Source organism: Pagrus pagrus (genome assembly GCF_965226575.1).
Source record: "Pagrus pagrus genome assembly, chromosome: 23".
NCBI lineage: Eukaryota > Metazoa > Chordata > Actinopteri > Spariformes > Sparidae > Pagrus > Pagrus pagrus.
Genome location: NC_140205.1, coordinates 177,498 through 203,630, shown reverse-complemented (window position 1 = coordinate 203,630; position 26,133 = coordinate 177,498). Strand labels below are relative to the sequence as shown.

The window sequence follows — 26,133 nt, the reverse complement described above, 5'->3', positions numbered from 1 at the left end:
AGTGACTGTGTAAGCCTGATGATGGCGCTGTTGTGTGTGTAGACGATGAAGGTGATGATGATGATGATGATGATCTCTGGCTCCTGATCTCCTCGTTAATCCTGTTAGCTCAGACAGATTAGCGTCTGTCCTCAGGGAGGAGGGGTCAGTGGAGAGCAGACTCCACCCCCTGACCCTCAGACACTGTGTGTGTGTGTGTGTGTGTGTGTGTGTGTGTGTGTGTGTGTGTGTGTGATTAGAGTGGATTTAGACGCTCTGTGGCAGCAGCTGAAGATGGACAGCAGCTCTGTGAGATGTGAGTACACACCGACTCATTTCACACATTTACACCTCAATATTACAAGTGTGTGTGTGTGTGTGTGTGTGTGTGTGTGTGTGTGTGTTCAGGATTTTACACACACTTTAAACTCGATGGCAAACATGAATGTTTAGTTGTAAATATGAAGTATTGTGCAGATAGTGGATTACTGATGGGTCATTTATATTTACTGTGTAAAGTGACACAAGTAATCAGAGTACCTGAGTATCTGAGTTGTTGCTGTAGGTGTGTTTATGAGCAGCCAGGTGTCTCTTCTACCTGTACTAACAGCTCACTTGTCCTCCTTTACAGTCAGCTGGTCTAATTTTTAAATGTATATAAAGAAAGAATAACTTCTGCTTCATCAGTGAACACATGTCGTCATTTATATTCCAGATTTATTGTTTATGTGTTGGAAAATTTAACTTCAGACGAAGTTAAAGTTATTTTCTTTAAAATCAGTGTGTGTGTGTGTGTGTGTGTGTGTGTGTGTGTGTTGGTGCTTGGTACAGATGGGTCTGTTCTGTATGAGCCTCTTTGTTTCTATTCATACTGTGTTAAGTCCACTCACACAGACACACACACACACACACACACACACACACACACACACACACACACACAGATACATGGTGGTCATGTGACCTGAACACTGACATCGTTATGATACTAATGATGTTTAAAGCTGCAACAAAATGAACATAAATCATAATTTTGAGGATTTCTGGAGCTTTCTCCTTCTTTTTTTCCTCTTCTTCTTTTCATTCTCCTTCTTCTTCTTCTTCTTCTTCTTCTTCTTCTTCTTCTTCTTCTTCTTCTTCTTCTTCTTCTTCTTCTCCTTCTCCTCCTTCTTCTTCGTGTTTATGGTCTGGTTAGGTTCAGGCACAAAAAACACTTGGTTAGAGTGAGATGACATCATGGTTTGGATTTAAAAACCTGTTCTGGTCGTCCTGGTCACAGATGGAGTTGGTCCGACTTCCTGTTTAAAATAGACAGTTTAGTCTCCACAAAATCCACTCGAAATGTCTTCAAGCCTCTTAAAAAAATCACCTGTTTCTTGACGTTTGGCAGCTTGTCGGCTTTAAACAGATTTAAACAAACAAAATTATTCACATCTGATTATTTTTGTTTGTTTTAATCAAATCAGATTCTGTAGCTCATTAAAAATGTCAATAAGTTGTTTTAACTGTTTCTCACAACCAATCAGAAACCATTATTTTTATGCCTCTGCACCGGCGGCAGCAGTGAGGCGTCATGTCAGTTTAACATAGTGGTAAATGGTCAAAGGCCACTGTGACCTCACAGTGACCCTTCTATAAATATATAAAGTTCTATAAAATTTGACACAAAAAGGATAAAATGATGAAGTTATGACGTTTGATCTCCTGAAGGTCAGAGGTCAACTGCCCTGTGACATCATCATCATGAAAACAATAAACTTTTTTAAAACAAAGACAGAAAACATCCGTCATACAAATATGAAGCTGTGGAAACTCTCAGTTTCAGGGTGAATCCTCTCTCTGACACCAGAGGGCGACCTGGAGTCAGGTGACACCCTTCCCATGGTGCCCTGCAGCCTCCGGGGTCGCCATGGGAGACGAGTCGTACCCAGAATGCCGAGCTCAGGAGCTGTTCGATGAGTTTGTGTCGTCATCGACCTGCAGGGCGGCGCTGTGGTCCTTCTGCCAGCTGTGTGAGCACCTGCAGCTGGACAGGAGCGCCGCCGAGAGGCCGCTGTACCGACCAATCAAACGCCGCCTCAACTACTGGAAGGCCAACGCTCTGTGGGCAAAACTGGACCGAAGGGGTGCACAGCAGGAGTACCAGAAGGCCCGCGTCTGCAACAACACCACGGTCAGCACACTAAATGGATCATATACAGTGTGTATCATATATACTGTCTCTGATTGGTCAGCTGTTGTCTTCTCTGTTTCTGATTGGTCAGTGTGTGATCATTGGGGCGGGGCCCTGCGGTCTGAGGACAGCGGTGGAGCTGAGCTTCATGGGAGCTCGGGTGGTGCTGCTGGAGAAGAGAGACTCGTTCTCCAGGAACAATGTGCTCCACCTGTGGCCCTTCACCATCCATGACCTGCGCGGCCTCGGGGCCAAAAAGTTCTACGGGAAGTTCTGTGCCGGCTCCATCGACCACATCAGTGAGTCTGAGATCTGTTACTCCTGTCTGATCCGAACAGCTGGATCCTCCAGTCAGCACCACCTGTTTCCTGTCTGCAGGTATCCGTCAGCTGCAGCTGGTCCTGCTGAAGGTGGCCTTACTGCTGGGGGTGGAGGTCCATGTCAACGTGGAGTTTAAAAACCTGGTGGAGCCGCCGGAGGATCAGCTCAGACAGAGTGAGAACGAGCAGGCAGCAGATTTTTACAAACGTTAAAAGTTATTTCAATTTCAAATGATCCTACCTGTGTACCTGTCTCTCCACCTCTGTACCTATCTGTCTACTTGTCTCACCACCTGTCTCTCCACCGGTCCACCTGTCTGTCTACCTGTCTCTCTACCTGTGTACCTGTCTCTCCACCTGTGTACCTGCAGGGGTGGGCTGGAGGATGGAGGTGAAACCAAAGTCTCATCCTGTCAATCAGCTGGAATTTGATGTCATCATCGCAGCCGATGGACGCAGGAACACGCTGCCAGGTATGAGACAGAATCTGTCAAAATCCAGTTCAGTCTGATCCAAGACTGGACACCTGTGTACTCCTCCAGACTGAAGAAACAGATTACAGCTGAGTCTGATTAAAGTTGAGTCGAGTCTGAAGATGCAGAGTTGAATTCAACCAGATCTGAGGTTTCCTTCAGACTGAAGTGATATGTGTGAGCTTGCTAACATGCTAACAGTTAGCTACATCATGATTGACAGATATCAGTAAACATGCTAACAGTTAGCTACATCATGATTGGCAGATATCAGTAAACATGCTAACAGTTAGCTTCATCATGATTGGCAGATATCAGTAAACATGCTAACAGTCTAACAGGTTTCAGGCGTAAAGAGTTCAGAGGGAAGCTGGCGATCGCCATCACAGCCAACTTTAAGAACAGGAACACGACAGCTGAGGCCAAAGTGGAGGAGATCAGCGGAGTAGCTTTTATCTTCAACCAGAGGTTCTTCCAGGAGCTACGACAGGAAACAGGTAGGAACATTTAATGAAGTCGTTATGAGACTGTTAACGAGCGGACCTGACCTCATCACGTTCTCTGTCAGGGATCGACCTGGAGAACATTGTGTACTACAAAGATGATACTCACTACTTTGTGATGACGGCAAAGAAACAGAGTCTGTTGGAGAAAGGAGTCATTTTACAGGTAAGTTCACACCTGGATACATCAGAACCACACAGGCCAGCTCAGACCAGACTGATATCTGTTCTCCCTGCAGGACTTCACAGACACCGAGCTGCTTCTCTCTCGAGGGAATGTGGACCAGAATGCATTGCAGACATACGCTCAAGAGGCGGCGAGCTTCTCCACCAATCATCAGCTGCCATCTCTGGACTTCGCCATGAATCACTACGGCCAGCCGGACGTCGCTATGTTCGACTTCACCTGCATGTATGCATCAGAGAACGCCGCCATGGTTCGCCAACGCCACGGACACCAGCTGCTGGTCACACTGGTGGGAGACAGTCTGCTGGAGGTGAGACAGGTCTTTGCTGGAGGTGAGACAGGTCTTTGCTGGAGGTGAGATAGGTCTTTGCTGGAGGTGAGATAGGTCTTTGCTGGAGGTGAGATAGGTCTTTGCTGGAGGTGAGACGGGTCTTTGCTGAGGGTGAAACAGACAGTCTGCTTGAGGTGAGACAGGCTGTTGAGGGTCCAGACTGGTGAGGGTCCAGGCTGGTGAGGGTCCAGACTGGTGAGGGTCCAGGCTGGTGAGGGTCCAGACTGGTGAGGGTCCAGGCTGTCAGGGATGTTATCTTTGATGTGTTCAGCTCATCTGACAGCGTGGCCTCACACCTGATGGGGGCGCTCCTGGTTTTGTAGCCTGCTGCCACATATCTTTAGTGCTGTTGGTGTTGAGGTCCTCTCCAGTCATCCAGACCTTCAGGTTCATCAACACATCTGCTGATCTATGATGTCACTGAAGATGTATATTCCTCCAGACTGATGTTGTTCTCCTGAGTGGCAGCATCTCCGAACATTTGTCTGTGCACTCAAAACAGTCCTGTAGGGCTGCTGTAGCTTCATCTGTCCACTGATCAATAACTCATCAATTCATGATCAGTAACTCATCAGTTAATATTTAACCTCCTAAATCAGACAGAGGTGATGATGATGACAGTCTATCTTCCTGTCTGTCCTCCTGTCCTCCTGTCTGTCCTCCTGTCTGTCTGCAGCCCTTCTGGCCAATGGGAACAGGGATAGCTCGAGGTTTCCTGGCAGCTCTTGATGCAGCCTGGATGATCAGGAGCTGGTCTCAAGGAGGAAGTCCTCTGGACGTCCTGGCAGAGAGGTCGGTATATACTGTCATACATCACCTGTCTCTCCTCCTGTCTGTCTCTTTTCCTATCTGTTTCTCCTCCTGTCTGTCTCTCTTACTATCTGTCTCTCCTCCTGTCTGTCTCTCCTCCTGTCTGTCTCTTTTCCTATCTGTTTCTCCTCCTGTCTGTCTCTCTTACTATCTGTCTCTCCTCCTGTCCGTCTCTCCTCCTGTCTGTCTCTCAGAGAGAGTATATACCGGCTCCTGCCTCAGACGACTCCAGAGAACCTTCAAAAGAACTTCGGTGTGTTTACAGTCGATCCAACGACCAGATACCTGAACATCAACCGTCTGCTCATCACACCTGCTCAGGTACAATCATTGATATCAGCTCGTTCATACAGCGCCGGAGACGTCGCTGTCCAACACTTCATTTATGTTCTTCTTCAGGTGAGACACCTGGTGGACACAGGTGAGGAGGCAGGTCTAAACACAGACTGTGACATCATCCGTCTGCCGTCACCCAGAATCCTCAGAGAAGGTGAATTCAGTCTCGTCCTCTCTGATATGATTGGTCTCCTGTCTCGTCCTCTCTGATATGATTGGTCTCCTGTCTTGTCCTCTCTGATATGATTGGTCTCCTGTCTCGTCCTCTCTGATGTGGTTGGTCTCCTTTCTCGTCCTCTCTGATGTGGTTGGTCTCTGTCTCGTCCTCTCTGACAGATGCGTCCTCTCAGTCCAATCAGCTGCTGACTTGGTGTCAGGATCAGACTCGTGGTTACCGTGGCGTGTCAGTTACGGACCTGACTACTTCCTGGAAGAGCGGCCTCGCTCTGTGTGCTCTGATTCATCGATATCGACCCGACGTCATGTAAACGCACAACAACAATCAGCTGATCACAAAAATAATTCACACAATAAAACAGGACACATTTTTTATAATGTTCATTGCTCTCTAAAATTTGACTTCCTGTCCTCCTGATTTAATGTTGTCCTGACCTCCATTTGTCTTGTCTTCATTTCTCTTGTCTTCCTGTGATCCTGTCCTCCTCCTGTCATCCTGACTTCCTGTCTGTCTAGACTTCCTGTCTTACTCACTTCTTGTCTTCCTGTCTGTCCTCAGAGACTTTGACTCTCTGGACGAGTCGTTGGTGGAAGAAAACACTTGGCTCGGCTTTGATGTGGCTGAACAAGAGTTTGGGATTTCTCCTCTGATGACGGTCGAAGAAATGTCGTCTGTCGGAGAACCGGACTCTCTGTCGATGGTGATGTACCTGAGTCAGTTCTACCAGCTGCTCCGAGACACGCCGCCACCTGCTAGTGAGACACTGAAGACATTTCATGACATAAAGCATGACTGTTTAACCCACAAACCACTGAGCTGACGTGTCTCTGGATGTTTCAGCTTGTCTGAGTCAGAGTTCTGACCTGAGATCAGCTCTCATCACTCCAGCCTCCCTCCTCAGCAGACTGGGACACAGTCCGTCCAGGAAGAGAAACCCAAAGGTCCCGCAGCTCCTAATAATTATTATGATTGTTGTTTCATGATTGTGTCTTTATGATTTATGATTGTGTCTTTATGCTTCTGTCTTTAACCCATCGCTGAACAGGAGCAGAAAGAAGCTCGTGGTAAACGGAGGAAGACGAGTCGAGAGCTGCAGCAGGTCGGTGTTCACACAGCAGCAGAAAGTCGTTTCACTCTTCAGTTTCATGTTTTCTGTTCCAATCAACTTCCTGTTTCCAGAACGGTGACGGCGACAGCCAGGTGTGTGATGAGGCATTTTCGGGCAGGTCCAGTCACTCTAGAGTACGTCTGATGGCCAATCAGCTGCAGGCAAAGCTGGACGAGAACTCGGCCTCCTGCAGGAGTCCTCCTGCTTCTGCTGCGGCAGCTTTACGTCGACAGGTGAGGTCAGATCTGGCCCGCTCCACATCCAACTTTGTCCCTATTGAGCCAATCACAACAGTTTTTGGATTATGTGGTTGGGAGTGTCACATGTCACACGTTTCGCTGCTCTCATGAGACTCAGATCGACTGTATTTTACTGGACTGTAGCTGTAGAACCGGATCGTTGTTCTGCTCGTAAACAGATCGAGCATCACTCCAACTTGCACGTGTCGCTAAGAGCTACGCCACCAGTTCACCGTTCTGATTGGTTGGAGGTCTACCCAGTTATCTCAAAGGCATTTTGATCTGCGCCCGTTGATGACACTCTTAAATCAAAAAGAAATAGTTCCAGACTAATACGCCTTCCAGAATTAGTCCGGCGATGTGAGGCCGTGAGGTCGTCAGGGTGAGAACAGAGTCCTGCAGGCGGTCAGCTGATGTCAGAGGTCATATATTGATTAATGGTTTATCGAAAAGCACAGTTCAAATCAATAAACTCTGCTGTAAAAACGCACAGGTCGTCCTGGAACAGAAATTAAGATTGAAATGAATAAAATGACAAAGTTATTGAGACGATGCCGTCTGATCAGGTCACATGATTATGAGAACCAGCTCCAGGACAGGTGATGTCTGCAGCTGATGGAGATACGATAGAATAAAGTTTATTTCAAGAAAACAGATTTGTGTCCAGATGGGACTCAAAAAAATCATCATTTTTAAAAATCTGATTTAATTTATTGGTGTGTTGTTGGATTTAACACACTATTATTGAATATTAATATCCATCAAATGAAATCTGTGCTTCATTATAAATCACAAACATGATTCAGATTCTCATTAATAATAATAATTAATGAACGATGTGTGTCTGACTGTGACTCTGTGTGTCGACAAGCAGGGGGAGCTGTCGTCCACCCTCCCTCCTCCCCCGCAGTCTCCAGAAGGTCAGCCGGCTGCAGCTCCAACACACATGTCTTCGTGGAGGCCGGTAAACACTGGGAGTCAGTCGAGACTAGTAGAGACCAGTAGAAACCGGTAGAGAACAGTTGAGACCAGCAGAAACCAGTCAAGAGCAGTAGAGTCCAACAGAGACTAGTCGAGATCAGTAGAGACCAGTAGAGTCCAACAGAGACCAGTCGAGACCAGCAGAGACCAGTAGAAACCACCCAGTTAGTCCCAGTGAAGTCGACCCCACCAACACATAGTTTCCCTTTAAAAGAAGGAAACAACACGCAGGAGGAGACTCAGGATCTTTAATGTCTCCATTTTGTGCCTCCTCATCTCCTTCCCATTCCTTTCCTTGTCTCCTCTTGTTTTAATGACTGTCAGTCACCTCCAACAGATGAATGTGGAACTTATTCAGTTCAGTCTGAGTCCTGATCCACAGGTGAAGCCGGTCACACACAGCATGAGTATTTCACGTGTAATCCTGATTGTGGGCCTAGCCGACGTGAACAGAACCGAACTGGAGTTCAGGAGTGAAATCAGTCCGGATCACGTCTCACTTCACATGTGATGAATAACTGTAGAGCAGTAAATACTTCCCTCTGACATGTAGTGAAGTAGAACGTTGAAAGTATTTTTAAAGTAGTACTCGAGTATTTGAGTAAATCAGGGTGTGTCCTGTCTGTCTCCATGGAAACGGCTCATCAGAGGAAACGGACTCTTCAGCAGGAACAGATGAGTTTTCGGTTCAGAGAGAAGATCAAGTCTCAGTCCGCCGTCAGCGAGGACGAGCAGGTACAGCTGCAGTGCATTCTGGGTATCTGTGTCTGTGAACCTAGAGTCAGTGAGGAGTCTGTAGCTGTGTCCCAATTCAGGGGCTGCATCCTTCGAAGGGCGCATTTGAAGGCCAATTATGTCACAACGCAGCACGAAGGCTGTCCCAATTTGAAGGCTTCTTCAAATGCAGCCTTCTTTTCCCTCTTTTTTGAGGACGCACCGCTACTATCCTTCGCGGCCTCCCATATCCCAAGATCCTTTGCGCGCCGCTGCTCAGTCCCGAAAACGAAAAAGAAAGACAGAAAATGGCGCCATCAAGTGCCGCAGATCTGACATTTAAATGTAGGAATTGGGTTTATACTCGGTTTTTACTCGGTTTTTACTCATTAGAACATCCAACGCCAGATATGTTAAACTTCACGGGACCTTAAAACCTCCAACTTTTTTCAGTCAAACTCTCTACTCGTATTTTCACTTTTGCGGGCCTGGGCGGCAGAAAGCGTGACGTAAGGGAAAGGGCCGGGAACATCTGGTGACGCAACCAGAAAATACTCCGAAGGCTAGACCGTCCAATTTAACAAAGGTAGATGCAGCTTTCGGAGATGCAGCTTTTATGTGCATTCTGGGTATCTGTGTCTGTGTGTTCATGTGACTGCAGTGGTTTCCTCCTCAGGCTTCATGTGATCAGATCAATAACTGATTGTCCTTCATGAATAGTCTCTATTGACAACAAATCAGCCTGCAGCCGTCTGCTGACTCAGCAGGGCTTCCCCTTAGTCTCCCAGAGTTCTGTTGGAGTTCTGTTGGAGTTCTGTTGGAGTTCTGTTAGTTCTGTTGTAGTTCTGTTGGAGTTCTGTTGGAGTTCTGTTAGTTCTGTTGGAGTTCTGTTAGTTCTGTTGGAGTTCTGTTGGAGTTCTGTTGGAGTTCTGTTGGAGTTCTGTTAGTTCTGTTGTAGTTCTGTTAATGAACGTGTTGCTTTGATTCGACTAAACTTTGAGAAAACAATGATTCAGCTCTTCTGGACAGAATATATGAAGCTGTGAGAACTTCATTACCCATGAGTCTCTGCTGCAAGACCACTGACAGACCTGTACTGAACCAGTAACCTGTCTGTCTGACTGTCTCTCTGCCTGTCTGTCTGATCACAGTGTCTTCAGATGTACACCGGTGGAGTGAGCTCATTGGCTGAGCAGATCACCAATCAGATTCAGAGTCAGGAGGAAGTGACGTCGGTAAGAATCGGATTCGTTCACCTCAAAGGTCACATGATGCTGATGTCACTGCCTGTCTGTCTCTCAGTACCTGTCTGTCTCTCAGTCCTCAGCCTGTTTCTTCTGTCAGAGGAGGGTGTACCTGTCTGTCTCTCAGTACCTGTCTGTCTCTCAGTCCTCAGCCTGTTTCTTCTGTCAGAGGAGGGTGTACCTGTCTGTCTCTCAGTACCTGTCTGTCTCTCAGTCCTCAGCCTGTTCCTTCTGTCAGAGGAGGGTGTACCTGTCTGTCTCTCAGTACCTGTCTGTCTCTCAGTACCTGTCTGTCTCTCAGTACCTGTCTGTCTCTCAGTCCTCAGCCTGTTTCTTCTGTCAGAGGAGGGTGAACCTGTCTGTCTCTCAGTACCTGTCTGTCTCTCAGTCCTCAGCCTGTTCCTTCTGTCAGAGGAGGGTGTACCTGTCTGTCTCTCAGTACCTGTCTGTCTCTCAGTCCTCAGCCTGTTCCTTCTGTCAGAGGAGGGTGTACCTGTCTGTCTCTCAGTACCTGTCTGTCTCTCAGTCCTCAGCCTGTTTCTTCTGTCAGAGGAGGGTGTACCTGTCTGTCTCTCAGTACCTGTCTGTCTCTCAGTCCTCAGCCTGTTTCTTCTGTAAGAGGAGGGTGTACCTGTCTGTCTCTCAGTACCTGTCTGTCTCTCAGTCCTCAGCCTGTTTCTTCTGTCAGAGGAGGGTGTACCTGTCTGTCTCTCAGTACCTGTCTGTCTCTCAGTACCTGTCTGTCTCTCAGTCCTCAGCCTGTTTCTTCTGTCAGAGGAGGGTGAACCTGTCTGTCTCTCAGTACCTGTCTGTCTCTCAGTACCTGTCTGTCTCTCAGTCCTCAGCCTGTTTCTTCTGTCAGAGGAGGGTGTACCTGTCTGTCTCTCAGTACCTGTCTGTCTCTCAGTCCTCAGCCTGTTTCTTCTGTCAGAGGAGGGTGTACCTGATGGAGCGTCTCAGTGCCGAGGGTTTCTTCTTCCATCGCAGTTGTTTCCAGTGTTTCAGCTGCAGCAGCACTCTCAGACTGGCTGCTTACGCCTTCGACCAGCGCAGCGGTGAGTGTTTCTTCATCATCATCATCATCATCATCATCACTGAGGTGAAGCTCAATGACTCTGGTTCTGGTTCTGGTTCTCTCTCTCCTCTCTGTAACGTTACGTTCATGAAGTAAAGTCCATTTCCCCTCCAGCTCCAGTCAGCAGTCAACAGAACAGAACCTGGAGGTCACCTCCGGATCACTGCTGCAGTCAGGTTGATAAACAGGAGTGAAGATAAATCCTTTTTTTAATCCCACAAGTTACCAAGTAATCTCTGAGCTCTCCTCCCGTCGGATCAGAACAGAATCTGATGAGACTCCAGGTGTTTATTCCTCCAGGGGTCTGGATCTGCCCCGACTCTGAAGCCATGCGTCATCCACATTTTTCACTGAAAGTTGAATATTTTCAATTACCGCGAATGTGCAAATGATACAGATTCTGTGTTTTGGTGTTGGCATTGACTTTCCATCTAAACATGTGAAAAGTTTGCCTCACGTTTGATCTGAACGTAAGTGAAGACGGAACATTTCTGACTGTCGGCGTAGTGAGAGTCCTGCAGGAGTCTGGACTGGAGTCTGGTGACCTGTTAGTTGACTGGCGGGAGGCGTTCAGCTGCGAGTCAATACGTAGTTAAAACACATAAATGATCCTGTAGAGTGTCTGAACATCAGTCTGCAGTTAAAACACAAGAAAACAACAGAATCATATTTCTCAGTTTTATTGTGAGCAGCAAATTCAGATGTTAGAGACACACACACACACACACACACACACACACACACACACACACACACACACACACACACGACTGTTTATTAATGTTTGTGTCCTGAGGATCATGAACTCATGATGTCTCTGTTCATACATTCACTCCATAAAGCTTCTTTATGTTCTCCACCGTGATGAATCACGCATATTTGAGTCGGGCTGTTTAATGAGCCCTCGGCTGACACACTGCTACACATCACGTGTCCACTTCTGTTGTACATTAAACTGGGCCCACAGAACCATGTCCAACAGTTATAGCACGGCTGATGTTAGCGCCTGTTAGCTTCACCCTCTCCAGTTTCTCTGGTGGACGAGGCTCAGTTACAGTTACACTATTCCACATATATTTACTGTACATGCAGTATTTCATGCAGTACTCCATGCAGTACTCCATGCAGTACTTCATACAGACTTCATGCAGCACTTCATACAGTACTTCATGCAGTACTTCATGCAGTACTTCATACAGTACTGCATGCAATACTTCATGCAGTACTCCATGCAGTACTCCATGCAGTACTTCATACAGTACTTCATTCAATACTTCATGCAGTATTTCATACAGTACTTCATGCAGTACTCCATGCAGTACTTCATACAGTACTCCATGCAGTACTCCATGCAGTACTCCATGCAGTACTCCATACAGTACTCCATGCAGTACTCCATGCAGTACTTCATACAGTACTTCATTCAATACTTCATGCAGTATTTCATACAGTACTTCATGCAGTACTCCATGCAGTACTCCATGCAGTACTCCATACAGTACTTCATACAGTACTTCACAATAATAACTCCCTCAGGTGAATTATTTTAGATGTATAAAGGTTTCTCTGGTGCAACACAACACCGTGAACCTGAGCAGAGGTCAGAGGTCAGATGTGACTTCCTGTGTGTGAGAGGAGACAGGAAGTCTCACCTGTGTGACGCACTTTAACCTGTTTATGTCTGATCCTGTGGCCCAGTCTGATGTGATGGTTCTGGTACTGGACGAAGCACCAGAGGAAGTTTTCATTGATCTGAACAGCAACAGTCAAACCAACCAATAGAGAGACAGAACAGGTGGACCATCAGTGTGATGTCACTCTGATCCCCACACTTCATTGGTTAACCACATGATGCTGTCACGTGACCTCTGTCACTGTGTGTGTGTGTGTGTGTGTGTGTGTATGTGTGTGTGTGTGTGTGTGTGTTGGTGCCACAAAGCTTATATTGTGTGTTTGAGCTTCAGGACAAACATGACCTCCAGCTGCCAATCAGAGCGCAGCAGTCACATGACCACAGTTCAAGTTTGAGGCGGGAGTCAGTTTGACTGACGACACACACACACACACACAGACACACACACACAGTAACACACAGTAACACACTGTAAGAAGTGACTGTCCTCATGTTGTTCTGTGTGTCAGGGAGGTTTTACTGTCTTCAGCACTTTGACTCTTGTCTGACTGTGAGGAGGAGACCGACCACGTCTGACGGAGCTGCTTCACATCGAACATCAATAGTAAGATAACAACATGTTTGTCTCAATATTCAACTACACAATATTAATAAATACAATTACTACAGTACTTGTACTTCACTGGAATATTTCTAGTTGATGTCCTTTTTCTTCTACACTTCAGAGGTGAACATGTTAATCAGGTTGACAGTTTGATACATTCTGATATATTAAAATGAATCCAGATGATATCATGTGTTTATAGTTGATGTAATAATTAATGTGTGATCAGTGAGGATGGGTGTGTTTATTTTCTCCACAGGCGTCTGCAGCTTCAGCTCCGTCACACTCAGACTCTCTGATCTCCTCCAACCGTCGTCGCTCCTCAGGTGAGTTCTGTTCACCTGCGTCGTCCTTTCAGTCTCATACCTGTTCACACTGAGCACGCTCCTTAAACTGGAATCAATGTGGGCTTTAGTGTGTGTGTGTTTCTGTGTGTGTCTGTGTGTGTGTGTGGCTGTGTGGGTGTGTTTGCAGTCATCTCTGTGATGGTGGCGACGCCGGAGAGGATCGAGCTGGAGAACTATAGCCGCAGCTCGACCAAGGTGGAGGCGAAGCTGCTGGAGGAGTCCGAGGAGCTGGAGGAGGTGTCGGAGGAGACGCTGCACCGGTTCAACCTCAGCCTGGACGAGAAAGTCCAGCAGAGAGCCAGGTCAGAGGCCAAGTTTTTGTTTGGCCTTTTTATAGCTTTATTGATGAGACAGCTTCAGAGGTGACAGGAAACAGGATGAGAGGGGGGGGGTGACACGCAGTAAAGGGCCTCAGGTTGGACTCAAACCCCGGGCCGCTGCAGCGAGCACAGAGCCTCTGCACATGGGACGCCTGCTGTACCAACTGAGCTAATGGACCCAGCTGGATGACTGAAGTCACAAATAAAAGTTGACACATCAGATACAAAGTCGAAAATGTACAATTTAAGTTAAAAATCTTCAGTTTCAATTTTCAGCTGAATTTATGATTTTTTTTTTATTATTTCTGACTTCTTACATAATAATTTTAACTTTTAATAAAATAATTAAGCTATGATTGAAACATAAAAGTTAAATTTAAACTTTTCAAGTAGAATTATTAGAATTAATAGCGTTTAAGTGTAACAAGTCAAAACTGACTTTTTTTTACAGCAAAATGAAAACTTGAGTCAAGATTAGAAATGTTTATTAAAGTTTTGACTTTTTCTGCTAAAAATGTAGTTTTAACTTAATTCGTTTTAGCATTTAGCAATCTTACTTTTTATGTCAAAAGTATGAGAGGCGAGATCACAACTGAGCAACTGACATTTAAGTTTTTCAAAACCATTAAATTCATGTCAAAATGTTACATTTTAAATAATATTTTAAAACTAATAAGCGTTTTAAATTAACTACATTTCATAACTTTCTAAGACAAATTTAAGTTTTAACTTCAAGAATCCTAATGGTAACATATAATTCAAAAGTGTGAATTTCTAAATCATAATATTTTCGGGTTAATATCACAATAAGTCGATGACGCTTAAGTCAAAGTTGTGACTTTTGAATTTATAATCAGTTGTCAAAATTACGCAACTTCAGAACTATGAATTACAGAATCAAACATGACTTTGTGTGTCATCATTTTTGGAAACTAATCAGAAATATGATTTAGTATTTCATCATTTTGATGTAATATTTTTCATGCATGTGTTTCTCCGGCAGTGTTGGTCCTCCGTGCCTCTGTGACCTCACAGTTTGTCTGTTTGTGTTTTCAGTTCAGAGTCGGAGATGGAGGAAGAGGAAGAGGAAGAGGAAGAGCGCGGCGGTCGACACCGTGTGACATCAGAGGAGGCCAGAGCATCATGGAGGGAAACTCTGCAGCTCCACCTGAGAGGCGACCAGGAGGAGGAGGAGGAGGAAGATGAAGAGGAGGGAGAGGTGGAGGACGAGGAAGAGGAGGGAGGCAGTGAGGTGGAGTCCAGTGACGGTGAGTCTCTGAGTTTTCCTGTTTCCTGTCATTGTTTTGTGTCTTTGTGTTGTGATGTGATGTTGTGTTGTGTCTCCCCCTGCTGGTAGAGGGGGAGTACAGCCCCTGCGACATGGAGCGACACTCTGGCATGTGGCTCCTGTTAGAGGAGGAGACAGGTAGAATCCAACAAACCAAACTCCATTAAAAAAAACCATCAAATTTAGATGAACTTCACTTCATTAACACTTCAAATCATGTGCATTTTAACAACTTTTTTTTTAATACGGTTTGTTTTCTTTCATCCTTTTGGTCAAATTAACAAAGTAAAAGTACTCTAATTACTGGTGAAAAAGTATCTTAGTACATTACAAATATCTAACATGATGAATTAATACGTTTTTAGTTTCATGTGAAGAACTTTGTCTGTTTATGTATGTGAGTTATGATATTGATTACAGAACTGTTACCAGTACAGACTTTTTACCTGTTCTTCTAGTATTTTGTAATTTTTACTATCTGTTGACACTCTTGACTCCCCCCCCCCCTCTCTCCCCCTCAGAGGAGGAGCTCTCTCTCGTCTCCTCAGCAGCAGGAAGTGACATCACATGCTGTGAAACACCTGTGAGGCCTGACTCCAGCCTGCTGGCCGTCATCACCTCCTCCACAGCTCCCTCGAGAACTCCGCCCCTCGCCAACACGCCCTCCACAGCCTCCTTCGTCACCACGCCTGACTCCACCCCCGACGACGACAGGGACACAGCTCCACCCACACAGCTTACACCTGTCGTCGTCATGGAAACAGCTGCTACTGCTAAAGGGCGGGGCTCTTTTGACGACATCAGCCCTGACCTGCCACAGAAAAAGCCCCTACTCCTGCAGGTGATAGGGGCAGAGTCAGAGGCGGAGGGGGCAGAGTCAGAGCGGGTGAGGAGGAGGAGACTTAGAGGAACACACAGCCCCCCCCCTCGCCTTGGAGGCAGAGCTCTCCTCCAGCTAAAGGGGCTCAGAGAGGCTCCACCCCCTGGACAGGTGGAGGTGGAAGGGGGCGGGGCCAGAGCCCTGTGGAAGGCGGTGTTCTCTGGAAACAGGAAGGAGAAGAAGAAGAAGTGGGGCAGGTCTTTACCTCCAGGAGCAGAGAGGATGAGGACGGATGCAGCCAATCAGAGGAGAGGTACAGGTGATGATGTCATAGAGAAATACATACAGACAGAGTGAGGTCATAATAATGATGTCATTACTGTACTTCCTGTGTCTTCAGATGTGAGAGGAGGTCTGACAGAAGAGTCCGATCTGGACTCATCCACTCTGCTGCAGAGGTGTTCACTGACGCCCACAAACAACGTAAGACTCAAACACACCGCGGCTCTCACACGCCATCAGTGACATGATGTCATCAGTGACATGACATCATCAGTAACACAATGTCATCAGTGACACACAGACAACCAGACAATTCCAGCCTGTTTTATGATGGCCAGTATCACAGGGATCAGACTAATACCTGGACTGACGACTAAAGGTCTGAACAATGTGAAACTTGTCAGTAGACGCCCTTCAGTAACCGTCTTGTTCTGGTGTTTGTTCAGCTGCGTTCGGAACTGTTTGACCTCACCAATGAAATTCAGAGAGTCACAATAAAAGAAGACAACCAGGAGGTATCAGCTGTGATAGATTCAGGAACCGGTGTTCTGTAGGAAATCTGTGTTTAAGGTGGTGGTTGTGGTTTACATTCTGTGTCTGTAGAGAGTTTTTATTAGTCAAATAACATCTGAATGATGCAGAGCTGCAGACTAGAGACTTGGACTCAAATCAGCCTTGAATGACAAAATGAAGGACTTGGACATGATTGTTGAGGGACTCGATGTATTTTGATCCTGATGAACTCCCAGAATATTTAACTATCTGGCATCTGCACTGAAAGGATGTTTTTAATCTTTACATTTATAGTCAGCACTCTGAGGTGACAAAGACTTGTTTTGACTTGAGCTTGCATTCAAGAACTTGAAACTTGACAGGATGTGAGACTGGACATGGACTTGTCTAAGCTAACTTGTGAATTGTCTTGTGTTAACTGAGAGACCTGTCTCCACTGACTTGGACCTGACTAACATAGGCTTGATATGTGTCGACTGACTCAAGACCTACATGGACTTACCCAAGACTCAGCTTGTGCTTATATTTGACTTCAGTTTGTCTTGACAGGTCTCAGTTCAGGTAAGAACTGACTATGGACTGACTGACCTTGACTTGTCCCAGCTGGTGTCAGACTTTTCTGGGTGGTGGACTTTTCTTGACTAGCACGTTATTCTTTCAAATAACTTGTTCTTTTCTTGACTGACTTGGACATTGTCTCGACTAGTCTCAAGTCAGTTGATAAGTTTCAAGTTGGTCAAGACAACTAGTCTCAGTTCTGTAAAGACAAGTCCAAATTTGTATTCACTGACTATGGACTTGTCTCAACTGACCTTGACTTGTCCCAGCTGGTGTCAGACTTTTCTGGGTGGTGGACTTTTCTTGACTAACACGTTATTCTTTCAAATAACTTGTTCTTTTCTTGACTGACTTGGACATTGTCTCGACTAGTCTCAAGTCAGTTGATAAGTTTCAAGTTGGTCAAGACAACTAGTCTCAGTTCTGTAAAGACAAGTCCAAATTTGTATTGACTGACTATGGACTTGTCTCAACTGACTTGGACTTGTCCCAGCTGGTGTAAGACCTGTCTGGGTTTTGTCTTGTGTGACTTTGTCTTTACAAGTCTCAAGTCAGACAAGACCAAAATCGTACTGACTGACTTTAGACTCAACTTGGAGTTGTCTCAACTTTCTTATTCTTGTTTCAAGTGACTCGAGGCTTGTCTCCACAGTCCTGAGACTTGTCTTGGATTTGTCTAAATTGATCTGGACTTGTTTTGATGGACTTAGACTTGTCTCAGTCGATTTAAGATTCGACTGGGGTTTATCTTGACTGACTTTAGTCAAATCTGAAGTCAGTAAAGGCTCGAGCCTCTTGAGACTTGTGAGTCCAGACTCATACCAGCGTCAAGTCCAAGTCCAAGTCTAGTTTGGCTCTGTTGAGAGAAGGTTCAAGTCTGTTGAGACAAATCTAAGTTGAGTTTGAGGTCACTTCAGAAAACTTTGAGGTCAGTCAAAATGAGTCCAGGTCAGCTAAGACATACCCCAGTACCCAAGTCAGTGGAGTTAAGTCCCAATTCAGTCGGTACAAATTCGGACTTGTCTTGACTGACTGGACTTGGATGTGTCCTTGTTAGAATCTTGTTGTCTCGTGTTAGTTGAGACCTGTTGATGTTTGCAGTCTGGTTCTGTGTTTTCTTTGACTGTTTTTGTTTTCATGTCTCTCAGCCTGCATACGTTCCTCATGCTCTGGCTTTTAAACGAGCGTACGCCATCAAGGTACAGACTTGTTAGCCTCACTCTGGTTCATAACGAGGGTCCAATCATCAGACTCTCAGACAGACTTCCTGTGATGTTTGTTGTTTCAGAGACACTCTCTGAAGGTCCCCGTCCAGGACTATGACGGACAGTCCTCGTGTCCCACGGAGGTGGTGGGGGTCCTGGTCCAGGCGAAGGAGCTGTCCAGTCTGAGTGTGAAGGAGACCTTGTTCCAGAGGGGACGAGAGGATGAGGATGAAGACCTGGACGCCAAAATCACCCGACGAGTTCAGAGAGCTGCCAGAAGGAAAGCCAAACAGGAGCAGCTGAAGAGACTCCACAAAGCTCAGGTGAGTTTAGCCGAGGACAGGATACAGAGACAGTTCTCTGTTTTCTCAGCTTTTGTTTCTGTCTTGACCTTGAGTTACCAGGAGCTGAAATGCTTCTTCACTACAGCGGGTTGCAGCAGAGTCACAGTGAGCAGAGTCACTGATGGAGATGTTAAATTTCACTTCTAATCTGTTGAGTTTAGTTCAGATAAACTCTGGTTTGTTTGTTCAGATTGATTGTTTTGGTGTAAAAGCTGTCAAACTAAGCGGTCTGAGACCACCAGGAGAGGGTCTGAGACCACCAGGAGAGGGCCTCTGACTGGTTTCAAGTGAACTTTGGTGGCTTATAAAGTTGACAAACAGCAGGATTTTGAAATTGTGGAGGTATGAAATTTAACATGACTTTTAAAGGCTAATTAAATACATGATTTAATTGAAACCTGACAATTCACCTGGTAACCATGGTAACAAATACCATAAGTCGGTCACTCATGTGACACTGTTTGTTTATAATCCATGAGGTCCAGTCTCAGTCCGCACTGATGCTGATGATTATCACTGATCATCAATAAATTGATCAGATTCAGTACAGTTCAGACTCACATGCAGGATGACCTCACCAAAACTGTCCAATCAGATTTCATGTTGATGTCTCTTGGATTGTTTGTAAAAGCTAAGTTTACTAGACTAAATCCAGAAATAAAAGGTCCTGACGACATGAGCTGAGGTGAGACAGGTGAGGTGAGACAGGTGAGGTGTGACAGGTGAGACAGACTGTATTCTGTGTCTGTTTGTTCCAGATGATCCAGAGGCAGCTGCAGCAGGTGGAGGAGAAACAGAGACAGCTGGAGGAGAGAGGAGTGATGGTGGAGAAAGCTCTGAGAGGAGAAGCTGGTAAAGACACACAGAAACACTTCTTACTGAATTTAAAGTATGAAGTCATATTTATTAAAGAGAAAAGAGTGTGTGCAGGTTTGCATCTCATTGTAAGAATACAATTTTAGAGTCGGTGTCTCACAGGGCTCAGTACTGGGCCCACTGCTATTCAATCTATACGTCTATATACTGTACGACTATAAGATAACATCATCTTCTATCAACATGTGAAAGAAGAACAGCCAACTGTGTTGAAGCTGTCACATGTAATGGCTCATACATCAAACTGGCTACTTCAATCATGTTTATATCTTAAAGGATAAGTACCGTTTTTTACAACCTGGACCTTATTTCTGGCAAAAGATATGGTCATTCACTCACCCAGATAACTTTGGTGTCATTCGGCGTCGTTCGGACGAAATTAGATCCAGTGTAGCGGCGATATATCCATATAATGGGAGTAACGGGGCATCGACACACAGCCTCTATATAACGCATTATCTGCCACGAAACTAGTTCATTTCATCAATATTTTGTTATGAAATGCTAGCGCTATTAGCCTCTGAGTCCGGGCTCGTCTATTGTCAACATCCGGGGTCTGTAGGCTGATCTACTACCTCTGACCTGGAAGATGTCGTCTCTGAGCTGCGCGCGCACCCGCGACAGCGCGCCTTGTTTACCTGTAGCTGCTGCTGCTAGTTTGACCCCGGATGTTGATAACGGACGAGCCCGGACTCAGAGGCTAATAGCGCTAGCATATCGTAACAAAATATTGATGAAATTAACTAGTTTCGTGGCAGATAATGCGTTATATAGAGGCTGTGTGTCGCTGCCCCGTCTCTCCCATTATATGGATATATCGCCGCTACACTGGATCTAATTTCGTCCGAACGACGCCGAATGACACCAAAGTTATCTGGGTGAGTAAATGACCATATATTTTGCCAGAAATAAGGTCCAGGTTGTAAAAAACGGTACTTATCCTTTAATGTAAATACTTTTTTTACTAAGAGGATTTTTTCTGTTGATCCTTCAGGCAGAGCATGATAGAACATTTAGGAATCACAGTTTCATTCAAAAAAAAGAACTAAAGAGAGTTGTGAATACAAGAAAAAGTAACCTAGCACAAATTCACTGATTCTAATTCAATATGTTGATTGACTGATTGTCTCAGATGTGTTAAACTGACATCAGACACACAAACAGAAAGATTTTTACCATTATTGTGACATTTTTGTGAACTTTTAACAATACTAGATTTACAGTCTTTCTAAACTGGAGCTGTCGTCACAGATGAACAATCAGCTTTTTGTTCCAGAGCATCACACAGGACAAAAAGGATTAAATCTGACACACTGACCCCATTAATGTAAATTAATAAAGTAAAGTAATGTGACTGATGTGTCTTTGTCAGATTATTGGGGAGACTCCAATGACAGCCAAGACATGGAGCTTCACCTGGAAGGTGAGTTCACCTGCTGATTTCATATCAAACAGCTGGATGTGCTCAGTTTAACGTGGCAGACTAAAGGAGCTGTTTATTATAATATCCTGATATAAACTACATTATACTGCAGGATCAGAATCAGAATTCCTTTATTAGTCCCGCAAACGGGGAAATATCTGTGTCACAGCAGCCAAAGGACAGTTCAATATGACAATAAACAATAATAATAGTAAAATATAAACAATATAATAAAAAGGTAAGAAACAGAAATAGACGCGTATATACATAATATGTAAAAATATAAACAGTGTAATTATAAACAGTGTGGCAGTGTATTGTTATTAATAAATGATGAATATGAGTATGAAAATTGCCCAGTTAGTGTTAAAAAAGTGAAATGAGTTATGTGTAGAGTTTTTATTGCACAGTGCAGAGTGAGGTCTACTGGAGCAGTGCTGGTTGTAGAGTCTGACAGCAGCAGGAAGGACCTGCGATACCTCTCCTTCACACACTTGGACCTGTGATACCTCTCCTTCACACACTAAGTAATGTGTGATGTGTGATGTGAAAATAGCCGCAGCCTGGTCAGAAGTGTTTGGTCAGATTATTGTCTGATTGAAAGGATGGCAAACGATCCGAACTTCATCAAACAAACACAGATTGAACATGTTGATTCTGAGCAAACATCAGTCCATTATTGTGTTCTATACTGATCTCTAGAGGACGGAAGAGAATGTTTGTTGTTGTTTTCTGTTCGTATTTTTGTGTGAACTGACCCTTTAAATCTTCTGTCTCTGTAGGACTGGGTAAACTGGATAATCCAGCTCTGATGCAGCAGTGGTTCAAGTTGGTCCAGCAGAAGAATTCTCTGGTCCGATACGAATCTGAACTCATGATATTGTGAGCATCTTTAAATCCTGCAGCAGGTTCAGGTTTCATAGTCTTGATCCAGGTCTCAGAGTCTCTGCTGTGTTTCAGTCTGGATCCAGGTCTCAGACCCTCTGCTGTGTTTCAGTGCTCGGGAGCTGGAGTTGGAGGACCGACAGAGTCGACTGCAGCAGGAGCTGAGAGAGCGGATGGCTGTGGACGGTAACTTCAGACACTGACATCATTAAAGGAACAGTCTGTAAAATATGACCAGAATTTTAATGTAAAACATTCAAGTATCATGAATATTAATCCTGTCTGTTCCTGTCTGTCCTGGTCTGTCCCTGTCTAACCTGGTCTGTCCCGGTCTGTCCCGGTCCATCCTGGTCTGTCCGGTCTGTCCTGGTCTGTCCCGGTCACTGTGTAGACCACCTGAAGGAGGAGTGGCAGCTGGTGGAGGAACGCCTGATCCTGGAGGAGATGTTGGAGGTGGTGGAGCAGAGAGACTCTCTGGTGTCTCTGCTGGAGGAACAGAGACTGCAGGAACGACAAGAAGACCAGGACCTGGAGGACATCATGATGACCCGAGGACTGGGACTCAGCTGAACCTGAACTGGTCTCATCTGGCCTGCAGTGATATCATAATGACCTCAAGACTGACTGTATCAGAACCGCTCACTGTGACTGATTCTGATGAAGATCAGAAAACTTCTCCAACAGCAGCTTCAGACCTGATTAGAGGAGGACTGTAGAAAACCTGGAACAGATTAATTAACTGGTTCTGGTTCTGGTTCTTCTTTTCATCTGTCTTCTTCTCCTTCTTATTCTTCCTCTTTTTCTTTTGATGTTTACTGACATAGTGACGACGTGTGGGGCTCGTTGGCTAACCATTCTTGGTAAATGCTGACATGCTACCTAGCCACAATAGCCCATCACGCTATCTGGTGAGCCCAGCTTGGTTGCTACTCGGTTACTTCCTGCAGCTCTGTTGTGAAGCATTTTTTAACCATCTGATTTCAGAAGATAACTTGCGTGAATTACAGGTGCAACTTCCTGTTTGTCCTGTCATTGAACCAGAACCGTTTTTTTCCATGGTAACAGGATGCTAATCTTCGTTCTTAGAGCAATTGATGTGGTGTATGGTACATTTATGAAGATCTAGGTTAACGATTGTATCGAGTGAAAACTATTAACTCTAATGTTATTGATTAGCCCACTTAGCTAACGCTTGTAAAGCCTTCAAGGTACCACCGGTGCATCAGTTATCATACCTTTATACTTATGTATCAGAAGTAACACCCATAATTGTTTCCACAGTGACCTCCTCAGGAAACTCATGTGATGGTTACTGCAACAAAACAGAACATCAGCTAACAAGCTTACATGCTATGATAGCTTCCTCCATTTTGGACAAATCATTCTAATTTCACTGCTTCCTGATGGATCATCAACTAAACGCACCATGAAAATCTGAAGTTCAAAGTTAAACACAGCTACCGTAGACAACAGCTAGCATTAGCATTCAACCCCTTCCTGGCTAACATTAAGCTACTAGGAAAGGCGTGAATTAGTTTTAAAATATCAGCGCACATCTTGGACTCCTTTATTTAAACCTGGAAGAAAAATGAATTTAGTAATGAAGCTACTGTACACTAATGAAGCAGGACTATTGAACAGCAACATTAGCAAGGAAGTGGTTGAAATTAGTGAGCTAACAAACAGCCGGTTAGCGCCCTGGCGTAGTCTACGGCTGTGTCTGAAATCACTCACTCATTCCCTACTCCCTAGTCACTACATAGGGAGTCCAACATAGTGGACTATATAGGGAGCTCATCGGCAGAAGGAAAAAAGCACTTTCGGACACTCAGGCGTTGTTAATTACGTCACTGCTGTTGCACAGTTGAAACATCATACATCAATGCCAGTTGTGGATGGGGGGCGACCCCCATTCCGAAGGACCGCCGGAATGGCACCCTTCTTTCAAAAATAATTAAGGGCCGGCATTCCGAAACATGAAAGTGAGCGTTCGGAATGGCGGCCCTAGAACCGTTGTGGACTATCCATAATAAATACTTAAATATATATTAACATGAGTATTTAAAAAGTATACCGTTAATATTGAGTCAAAACACAAGCATTTTAATGTACATCCCGATTATATTTATATTTAAAATATATGTACTATATACACACCATGTGTATATATACACACCATTTTCGCGCCACATCTTTTGTCTCTTTTATCTCTTTTATCTTTATCTTGTACTGTGCGATCAAAGAGCTATAGTTAGACCCCATTTACCTCGCAATTGCATACGAGTCTCAGAGCTCCCCAAAATGCCACCAAACATAAATTTATCTGTGTTCTTACTCACCATCATCCAGATGATTTTGATCAGAAGGAGAATAAGAATATAACGAACAAGACGAAGAAGAGTAAGATTTGCGGCTCTTGCTAATATAGCGAGACGTCGTCAGATTGTAAGTATAAAGATGAAGGATTTTACATTTAAACAAGACATCTAAATCATTAATGTATTGTCAGTGTCAATAATTCACTCGTATTGTCAGACTACACCCCCTCCTGTGGAAACAGACATGGCACAACTTTGTTCTTGAATCAGATTAGATAGATGGATAAATATACTTTATTCATCCCTTAGGGGAAATTCAGGTGTCCAGTAGCTCATAAAAACATACATGAATAAATAAGTTAAAAATAGCTCATAAAAACAACCATGAATAATGCATTCGTCCGCCATTTTTCTCTCACCGCAATGCATGATGGTAAATATTGCTTGGTTAGTGACCATCGGTTGCACACTACTTTTCGCAATGCATTGTGGGATACTTTGAGTCCACTATATAGGGTATAATAATTCCCACTAGACATTCGGACAGCACTACAAAATGGCGTACTCACTATGTAGTGCACTATATAGGGAGTAGTGAGTGATTTCGGACACAGCCTACATGTCCGCTACGTCACTGCTAACAGCTTTAAACTCGTCTTGAGTATGAAGTGTTTCTGCTCTGAACAAGAACACAAAGTTAAACTATTAAATGACTTTGTCTAAAAATGAGTCAATAATGAGTAACTAACGAGTAACCATGGTGACAGCTTCCAACCCCCTCTGATGGTGATGATGTCTCAGAGTTTATCAGGTTATAAATGTAAATTTGACTTATTGATTATTGTGCCAACACCATCAGCTGTTGATCAGTTCTACCACACTTCACCTGCTGGCCTTATTTCACCTGATCACTTGATCAATCACTGTTATTAATCCTGTTTAAAGTCATGTGACTGTGATCAGCTGATGGTCATTAATGTAACTGTAACAACAAACAGCCTTCTGACTGACTGAACGTCCGCTTTATAATAAATCATTTACATCCACTTCTGACTGTTGTCCAGTTTTTTAATAAACCACACACACACACACACACACACACACACACACACACACAGTGACAGAGGTCACATGACAGCATCATGTGGTTAACCAATGAAGTGCCCATTCCGGATGCCCATTCCCACTCTGCTTGATCTGGCAGACTGGCTGGAATTTGAGATTCAGGTACAAGAGGATAACACAAGGTTCACTTACAGCTTAAGGAAGGAGCCTCCGGCAAAGAGTCGAGACCAGCGAAAGGAGCTTAAGCAGGCCGTCCAGACAACCACTGTACTTATCGGCACAGAGGCAAAGCCGCCAGGTGCACAGTCGAAAGCTCCTGCCACTAAGGACAAAGTGAAAATGTACTGTCGCTACCAGGGCCGCCCCTGGCAAAATTGGGGCCCTAAGCAGAATTTTATTTTGAGGCCCCCCCCCTTTACAAAATGACTGTATCACTGAATGCCATTTAGGTTTACAACCTTTTATTAGTAGGAACAAATCAAATGAACAGCCTCTTTCAACAATGGAACAAGCCTTTTACAGATGCAGGCTGCTTCAGTAGACATGGTGCCTCATGGCCCTTGTGACATACTGGGTGCTGGCTCCGTGTCACCCTTAGTAACAAACTTCAGCATGGGCCCTGTTATGACAAGAAATCCACCATACAAGCAGATTATTAAGATTTGTTTTGGTCTTAATGGTAAATTACACAATGAAATTAATGTAAATACTAGCCTCACAAAGATTAAAATGCAATTAATGCAAATACGACTACAGCTAATAATATTCATTATGATTTGATTTGATGATATTTCTATATTTAAATATTTTTATATACTTATTTTTACATTTAGTACTTAGGTTTTATATTCCTACACTGCTGTTTGCTGCTGCAACGCTTTACATTTCTCCATTGTGGGTCAAATAAAGGATTATCTTAATTTTTCTTATCTAATCTCCCTTTCTTATCTAATGACTTATGAATTAAATTCACCAAAAGATGGCGACATTTTACCTCCATA

The 26,133-nt window shown here is 44.5% G+C and overlaps 1 protein-coding gene across 1 annotated transcript; it reads left to right on the top strand.

Moving 5' to 3' along the window:
- The first annotated feature begins 216 nt into the window (after positions 1 to 216).
- mical3b (microtubule associated monooxygenase, calponin and LIM domain containing 3b) lies at positions 217 to 25,113 on the top strand. Its single transcript, XM_084346483.1, has 34 exons — positions 217 to 295; positions 1,799 to 2,152; positions 2,244 to 2,451; positions 2,531 to 2,647; positions 2,844 to 2,945; positions 3,287 to 3,442; positions 3,514 to 3,614; positions 3,688 to 3,945; positions 4,643 to 4,758; positions 4,971 to 5,097; positions 5,176 to 5,266; positions 5,449 to 5,596; positions 5,849 to 6,045; positions 6,131 to 6,231; positions 6,336 to 6,389; positions 6,470 to 6,631; positions 7,512 to 7,601; positions 8,267 to 8,353; positions 9,484 to 9,567; positions 10,484 to 10,631; positions 12,794 to 12,888; positions 13,148 to 13,214; positions 13,363 to 13,537; positions 14,612 to 14,823; positions 14,913 to 14,981; positions 15,365 to 15,976; positions 16,064 to 16,146; positions 18,165 to 18,215; positions 18,305 to 18,544; positions 19,324 to 19,417; positions 20,814 to 20,864; positions 21,647 to 21,746; positions 21,862 to 21,935; positions 22,141 to 25,113. The coding sequence occupies exons 2-34, from the start codon at positions 1,889 to 1,891 to the stop codon at positions 22,317 to 22,319; spliced, it is 4,713 nt and encodes a 1,570-aa protein (XP_084202609.1). The 5' UTR covers positions 217 to 295; positions 1,799 to 1,888; the 3' UTR covers positions 22,320 to 25,113.
- Positions 25,114 to 26,133: the final 1,020 nt, after the last annotated feature.